Source organism: Anabas testudineus, chromosome 18 (genome assembly GCF_900324465.2).
Source record: "Anabas testudineus chromosome 18, fAnaTes1.2, whole genome shotgun sequence".
Lineage (NCBI taxonomy): Eukaryota > Metazoa > Chordata > Actinopteri > Anabantiformes > Anabantidae > Anabas > Anabas testudineus.
The window spans coordinates 25,146,692-25,154,758 of record NC_046627.1 but is presented as its reverse complement, the minus strand read 5'-3'; the positions used below and the strand labels follow the sequence as shown (position 1 = coordinate 25,154,758).

General features: G+C 41.5%; 1 protein-coding gene across 1 annotated transcript in view; it reads right to left on the bottom strand.

The window, feature by feature from the left end:
- Positions 1 to 1,147: 1,147 nt before the first annotated feature.
- Positions 1,148 to 8,067, bottom strand: part of plcb3 (phospholipase C, beta 3 (phosphatidylinositol-specific)) — a 44,663-nt gene continuing 37,743 nt past the window's right edge. Inside the window, exons 26-34 of the mRNA XM_026352344.1 lie at positions 8,007 to 8,048; positions 7,740 to 7,849; positions 7,506 to 7,615; positions 7,155 to 7,314; positions 6,992 to 7,068; positions 6,793 to 6,882; positions 6,580 to 6,637; positions 6,234 to 6,323; positions 1,148 to 5,805 (exon numbers count right to left, since the gene is read on the bottom strand). Coding sequence (XP_026208129.1) covers positions 5,494 to 5,805; positions 6,234 to 6,323; positions 6,580 to 6,637; positions 6,793 to 6,882; positions 6,992 to 7,068; positions 7,155 to 7,314; positions 7,506 to 7,615; positions 7,740 to 7,849; positions 8,007 to 8,048 — 1,049 coding nt within the window. The 3' untranslated portion in view covers positions 1,148 to 5,493. The remainder of the gene's footprint in view (positions 5,806 to 6,233; positions 6,324 to 6,579; positions 6,638 to 6,792; positions 6,883 to 6,991; positions 7,069 to 7,154; positions 7,315 to 7,505; positions 7,616 to 7,739; positions 7,850 to 8,006; positions 8,049 to 8,067) is intronic.

The following is an 8,067-nucleotide window of genomic DNA, read 5'->3' as shown; positions in this document are numbered from 1 at the left end:
ACTAACCTTTCCGACCCTGCGCGGTAGCAGCGAGGGATGAGAGAGGGATGGCAAGAAGCATAAGATAGAAAAAGAAAGAAAGAGGGAGAGATGAGAGTGTGAGGATAAAGCTGTCGTCTGGTCGGTAAGCTGCTCGTTGGATACTACACAAGCTAATGGTGTCACTTGTGTGTGCATGTGAGCATATATGCAAGTGTGCATAAGTGAAAGTAGGTCATCACCATATTGATTGAGAAGACAAAGACAGCCTCCCAGCAGCTACAGATCGACAAGCAGGGAGCACACAAGCACAATAGCACAGACACGTGTACAGCACAGTTCCCTTATAACACCTCACGTTAAGGGGAAAAGATTTGAAACTTGTTTCTCGTGATGATACATCAGAGTCATGCATACTGTGTGTGTGTGTGTGTGTGTGTGTGCGTGCGCCATTTTGAGCGAAGACAGATAGTTTCACTGAGAGTAATGGCTGGCCCGTTCCTTGAATTCCACTAGTATTCTTGTGTTATCACTACCCCGGTGAGCCAAGTCTCCACGTCGTTCACCTCTTGTGCAATTGGTCCATCAGGATTCCTGCTCCACATCACATCCATTGACTTACTGTACAGTTCAGACTAACACATATGATTTAGAAAACATCACCCGACCAGAACGCAGTGGAGTAAGAACCTGTATTTGTAGATTTAGTGTTCACATTATTGAAACGTTCTCACTTTTAGGTTAAAATAATAATAATAATAACTTTCTCCGTACTGTCAGGGCAGTAAAAACAGTGCAGACGCAGCTAGTTTCTGCTCAGTAGTACCTAAGCAAGCTGAATGATTTGCAGTTTAGTCTTTCTGCAAATGCTGTGTCTGGATTAAAGCGTGTGAAAGCACGTCTCTGCATTCAAACCCAGTCTGTCAGACTGAATGAACTCAAAACACATTATATAGCAAAAGGTGTTAAATAATGGACGCTTTTCATTACAAATGAATGGAGGCCAAGTGCCCCAAAAGCCTCTGGAAAAAAATAAAAATTACACAATCAACCACAGAAAAAACACAGTCATGACGAGTAAAACTAAGAAGAGATGTGTTGCATTTGTGAAAAGTTTTTGAAGATGGTGAACGGTAAAAAAAACAAAAAAAAAAAAAAACAGCCAAAGTTCAGCTGCGTAACAGGAAGTTGGAAGTTTATTACTGAATGTTCAGTCACACACTTTATATTAATTATGGAACAATCAAATATTACATCTGGATCATTTTACAGTATTCCCTTTATGTCCAACAATCATATACACTACATATACAACGTCAACAAATCTCAACAACGTATCTTGTCTAATGTATATCGCATGCCGTCTTCACTACTGTATCTGAAGTGTACGAACACAGCTTTTAATTCATTTAACTAGCCCGAAAGAGAAAGATGGTCAAAACTGAAGGCGAGGAAATGGGACAGTGTGGAGGAGGAAGAGAGGGAGAGGAGACATGACAGCTACAGGCCTCGGGGTGGGCCGGAGGGACACTAGTCACACCAGAAGTCCATGAAGAGGAAAAAACCAAGGAGTGGTTCTGTGACGCTACAGCGAGCGGGGCTCCTAATAGTACGCTGCTGTGTTGGTGTCAGAGTTTGATATTGTGGGTGTCTGTTTAAATGAGTGTTTTCTACATAAACAGGACAGAAATAAACAGAGGTTAAAGCTCAAGGATGACATGAAACAAGCGTGTGTGTGTGTGTGTGTGTGTGTGTGTGTGCCAAGGCAGCACAGGCCAGAGTTTAAATTTCTTACAAATATGTTTTTAGAGACTATATTTGTGAGTTTGATTCATTTTGCACAAACTGTGAGAACAGCGTTGTCCCCGGGATTAGCTTTGAGACCTTCGCATACAGCACTACATGTAAAGTGCACATGCTAACGATTTACACCAACCTGTAGTATGATAAGAAATGCCAGACGATCACATGTAAACAGTAAAACCCAAAGACTGAAGATAGTGCTGCTCTTTATTCCTGCCTACTAGCGCTAATACTCGTCAGCAAACCACTGTTTATTTACAACCTTACACAGAAAGCAACATTAGCGTTCATCTGTAGGCACCGATTAGAAATCCCACATCCAGTCGTCTTTTTGCTCTGCTTTGGTTTCAACCAGCTCCTCACTACAGTAAATTCTTCCCTTTCTGTTCAACATGTCCTCTTTCGCTAGCAGTGGTTGTGTTGATGTCTATGTCACAGGATTACAAGTCGTCTGTTCCAAGCAGTGAAAACGGTGATAAAAGTGCATGAAAAGTCAGCTAAAAATGGAAGTACCACCTACAAAAGTCTCAAGTACCTACTAATAAAGTAGAAATCATTCACAAAGACAACAGCTCCTCTGAATATTTCCAACTTGGACTTGGAATGGCTTGGACCACCTTGACCTGAAAAGCAGACATCCTGTGAGGAATGTATCACCTTGTCTAGAAATGAAAACCATTTGATCCAAGAAGACAGGGCGGCTTCGCCTCCGAGTGCATTGTACAGTAAATACTCCGTATACATTAGTGTCTAAAATTCCATACATGAGCAAAAGCACGCCGAGTTGCAGGACGGCCAGAGGCGACCAGGCTGGCTGCTATAATACCAGAGATCAAGAGGTCAGTGTGTTCATTTAAACAAAGTGCTGACCCCCCCCCCCAGTGAGTTATTGTTGTTGCTCTCTTACTATTAAACTATTACAGGTACATTTGAATACACATTGAAATATGCACATAAAGAATTTGTCATGGGGACTTGATATATGGGGTTTTCTATGGAGTAGCGTGCATCACATAGTTCTATCAATTAAAACATAAACAAACAAAAGAAAAAGTAATTTAAGCTCAGTTTACAGATGATACTTTACAGGGGTGGTGTGTGTGTGTGTGTGTGTGTGTGTGTGTGTGTGTGTGTGTGTACGCTTGTGCAGGGGGATAATCAGACAGACAAGACAGCACAAGCAAGGACTTTCATAGAGAGAAACCACTAATTGAATTCACTCTTTCCTCGACCTCACCCGACCTCATCTCTCTCTGCAGCACTTATGGTCAGTAGTAAAGTTCATATACAACAAACATATACACAGAAAACATTTACAAAGAGTGCATCATTTTAACCCCCAAACAACGTAAGACAGAAAAAATTAAATCACAAACATTTTGCTGTAAAAGAACCATGTCTCTGGTAATGGATAAAAGAAAGCCAAGAAATAAATACAGTCGTTTACAGGACGTACTGACAGAGACAAAGACACATTTTTAACTTAAAGTACCGTTTAGTTTGTGCTTCGAAATGCCACATTCAATATTTGGCTTCAAATGATCATTGTAACCCACTAAGCTTGTGTGGGCCATCTTAAGGACATATTCACCCTAAAATAAATTGACATTAACTGTTCCTATGTTTACCACAATTACATTTTGAGGCTTCATTGATAAGGCAACCTAAAAAATAAAAAAAAACCTGTAACTCCTGTGAATGATTCGACCTCAGTGATCTCTTACTGAGTTGTGGACTCATCGCCACAACATCCAACTGGAAACCCATAATCATTTAGGCAGATAGAGCCGATCTATATGTCCTCAGTGACAAGGGGAAGGCATACTCTCAAGCATTTAGCAAGTTAGACTTAAAAATACGAAAAAAAGTTTTACATTAAGATATTATAGTGCAGCTTTAAGTCATAATCCACAGACTCTCTCCTACAGTGGTGTTACTATTTAAGCACTGTTTGATGTCGGCCAGACCGCCAAAGTGGCAAACTAACTGCACCAACACACACAGGCACACACACACACACACACACACACATTGAGCAGACTCTTTCCATTAAGCAGGAAGTATTAGTGTCCTCAAAAGCAGATGTCTCATCGAGAGATTAACTTCTGGCCACACACACACAAATTCCCTCTTAGAGTTATTTTAAGTTACTTACATTATTGAGTTCCATCCCTGAAGTGTGTGTCTTTCTGTGGTTGTGTGAACAAATATTAGTTCAGTACAATCATTGTGTGGACATTCTGTCGGACTACACAACTTCAAACGTGCCGTCTCAGAGATTACGCTTTGGTTTTAGGGTTCAGGTTAGACTTAGGTTTAGCTTAGGGTTGGGATTAAGCATTTAGTTCTAATGGCTATAGTCACTGTAAGAAGATATGAAAAACATTATGTGAATGAATGTCCCCACAGCTATGCAAAGCAAAACGTGAGAGTGTGTGTGCACATCAGTTTTTTCAAACGGGGGGTAGATTGGATGGTGTGAGGATTTTAGAGGATTTCTTTTCCAGATTTTAAAATTATAGCCTCTGAACTAGTGAACTGTGTTTGTGTCTGTGCGTTTGTGTCTGTGAAGACAGATATTCTACAGATGCATCGGTAGATAACACAGCGTCAAGCTGAACAAGAGAGAGATGTCTCCTCACATATGCATTTACCAAGTCAGATTGTTACATCACTTAAATCTTTCCTCACTTACTCTGAAAGACACACACACTAGCATTCACACACAAACACACACAACCACACAGTTTTATAGCCAGATGGATGTCTGCTGACTGACCCCCATGCAACCTTGGCTGGATTTTGATTGGAGCTTTAGGACCAGAGAGTTTATCCTGACTAAAGATGCTGCAAACCTTGGCAGGGCAGGTGTGTGTGTGTGTGTGCATATGTGTGTGCATGCTGGGGTACAGTATAATAGGATAACCAGGCTAGATGAATGGACAGCTTAAAGCACCAAAAAACTGGTCAGGCAGCAGCACCCCTTGCTGGACAGCTACTATTACTACAGCCATTTTCTTAAAATCAGGATGAAAATTCAGCTTTTTGCCAATATTGATCACTTTCACTTGCTAAAGTGTAAAAGCCATGTGGTTGCTGAATGTGCCTGCAGCACACTTATAGTTTATAAAGGAAATACCATTATAAACAAATGTCAGTGGTCAACTGTTGCTAGGAACTAAATATTAAAAACCTGTAGTGAAAAGACTTTTTCTCGTGTTAGTTTTCCTGAACAAAAACAAAACTCCTCAACTTTTACAAATGTTGCACGTAGAGATAGCTACAGCATGAACTGTGTGACCATACACCGACCAGCCACAACATTAACTTTACTGGCGTAAAGCTTGCAATGCTGCAAAATCCACAGCAAAGCTTACTGACCGGACAAAAAAAATGCAACTTGTGCCAAGAAAGGTTGAAAGATGTGACATTAAAAGCAAGACAAAACATTTTCTTAAAAGACGTTAAAATCTATTTTAAAAAAACAACATAGTGATTACGATTCTACGAAACCCTCCAACAAAAGTCGTCATGTGTCATCTGACAAAAACAGCAAAATAAAAAATCTGTGTGTGCTCTGTAGACAACAGTCCGTGATAAAAAAAAGGAATAAAATTAGTTTATAATCTACATCATTACTTTCCCACATTATAATAATTATAGACCCTAGATGAATGCATGTATGCATTTTCCTTTTTACAAGTAATAGTTTTAACTGATCGACATCTCCCCCTCCGACAGGACTGGGGTTGTCGACGAGGAACTGGAGTCGGCCAGTGAAACGGTGCTATTGTCCATGCTCCTGTTCCAGGTGCTCTGATTGGGCGTCGATGGGTACGAAGGCGTGGAGCAGTTGGAAGGCGGGTCCGAGCCCTTGCTGGGGCTGCTGTGATTGGGTAAGAATGACAACACAGCGTCCTTTTCGAGACCTTTGTTCTGGAGCTCCATCTTAAGGTGCTGACAGATTTCCTCAGGCAGACGCTTGTACTCCTCCTCCAGATCCCTTTCCAGCTGAGACTTCATCTAGATGAGAAACACCAGGGAAATATTAGTGTTAAAGGAATAGTTATTGACTCTGAAATGTCAAAATATTCCTAACACTAATATTTCCCAAAACCATAACATTTATATACAAGAACTCTGCTGCACTACAGTGCCAGATAGCAGTATCTTTTAGGCTGGCAAAATGTGTCACAACTCGATAGGCTGTAGTTCTATTTTTTTACCTTTTTATATGTTATATGTGATTTAATGGTAGTTGTAGCAGAGGTTTAGCAGTTTAGCTGGGGCCAACTAGCTTTTGACCTGTCTCCATTGCTTTAGCAGCCTTCAGCGGCTGCTTTCTCTGTGACAGATTGTTGTGTTCATGGTGTGTTACAGTAACAAAACTGACGGACAGTTATTAAAAGACTGCTCACTGTGTGCATGAGTCACTGTGCGTATTTGCTCACCTGTGGAAAAAGTTCCTCGTCTATGTGTTTCAGCACCTCTTTCTGTCTTGAAATTAGTTTGTCCTTTCTTCTGTCCTGAGCCAGCTCCAGCTAGGATGCAAGGAAGGAAATATAAGAAGGAGGAATTGAGGGTTACGGTGGGAAACCAGAGGAAAAGGGAAATTAGGATGAGGGGAGGAAGGATGGCAATGTGGATTATGAGTGGAGAAGATATTGTTTGAGGAGTGGAGAAAAGTTGATGACAACAGCAAAAAAATGTGCTATAAAGCAGATTATGGACATTTTGAGGACTGCTAGTGATAAGAGAGAGTGTGTGCTGTGTGTGTGTGCTACAGTCTGTACTTACCCCACGGATTGAGGCAACCGACTCTTGAATGTGTTTTCTGTTGATGTCGTTCAGGTCTCTACAGAGACAGGCAGAAAGATGAAGAGAAAGAGCGAGTGAGAGAAAAGGAAAAACATGAAAAAATTAATAAATAAATAAAGCAAACAAGCCTGGCCACCAAACATATCCAGTAATGCTGAGAGCCTCTGCTTTGAAACAAGTCAAATGAATTACACTTCAGTCCTGTCTTTCTCACGGTTCCGAGCTTCGCTGATGCTGTTTTGACGCTTCCTGTCCAGGATCTTCTGAAGCTCTTTCTTCTCCCTGCGGACACAAAGGCCACATATTCACATCTTTCATAACATTTATCAAAAGCAGAAAAAGTCACTCTAGCTATGATTTCTGGGTTCCAAGGTGAAACAGCTGCACTCACTTCTCACACGTCTCCTTGAGCTTCTTCAGCTGAGATGCGTAGCGTTCATTTGCAGTCTGCTTTAACTTCTCAAAGGCCTAAAAAACAAAACAAAACAACACCGGAGCAGTTAACAGGTGTGTATATTTGTGTGTGTGTGTTTGTGTGTGTGTGTTGCTGTTACCTCTTTCAGCTGTGCATGTTGCTTCTCTCTCTCCTGTATGTGAAGTTCTTGCCGAAGCTTCAACAGTTCCTGCATCTGCCCCTCTTTCAGCTGGAGCGTCTGCTTCTCAAGCTCGTGATCCAGTGCGTTCAGCTGATGCTGCACCGGCTCATGGGGCTCGCTGATCACACAAACACACACACACACACACACACACACACACACACACACACACACACACACACACACACACTATTACTTGACAATGCGTCTGCATTTATGCAAGTTTAAGAAACCTTTCTTCTTCTGCCATGTGCTTTTCCTACTTCCTCTGAAGCTTTGACCCCTCCACCATCCATCTCCCATCCTTACTTTTTCTTGATGCTACGTTTGAGATGTTTCTCCATTTGACTGCGTCTCCTCTGGGTGTCAGACTGAAGCTGGCTACTCCGATTCTTCTGCTCCTTACTCAGATTCCACACCTGCTCACACAGCAGGAGAAACCAGTTTGTTACGTAGTTTTCACATCTATTTTCAATGCAGAACTGAAAAACTCTACCGCACAGTGAAAAGCTGAATACAGTAGGCGTCTGCCTGTGTGTGTACCTTTTTGAGGTTCTTGGCCCGCAGCTCTTTGAGCTCTTTCTTCTGTTTCTTTATCAGCTTCACATAGTCCTTATGCTGCCTCAAATCCTCTATGGTTTGGACTTGGATGTCTGAGAGACAGACAGAGCATTATGGCCAGTTGATTTACAGTATGTAAACCCTGCTGACTGCTAGGTCCTAAAACAATAACCAGCAAAGAACTTTTCTACACTCAGAAATGAATTCATTTATTTCTATGTGGAAATGGCTGTGATGGGATGACCTTACCTCCCAGAACAATGGCTATGAGTTCTTCCCTATGAGATGATGCTACATACACACACACACA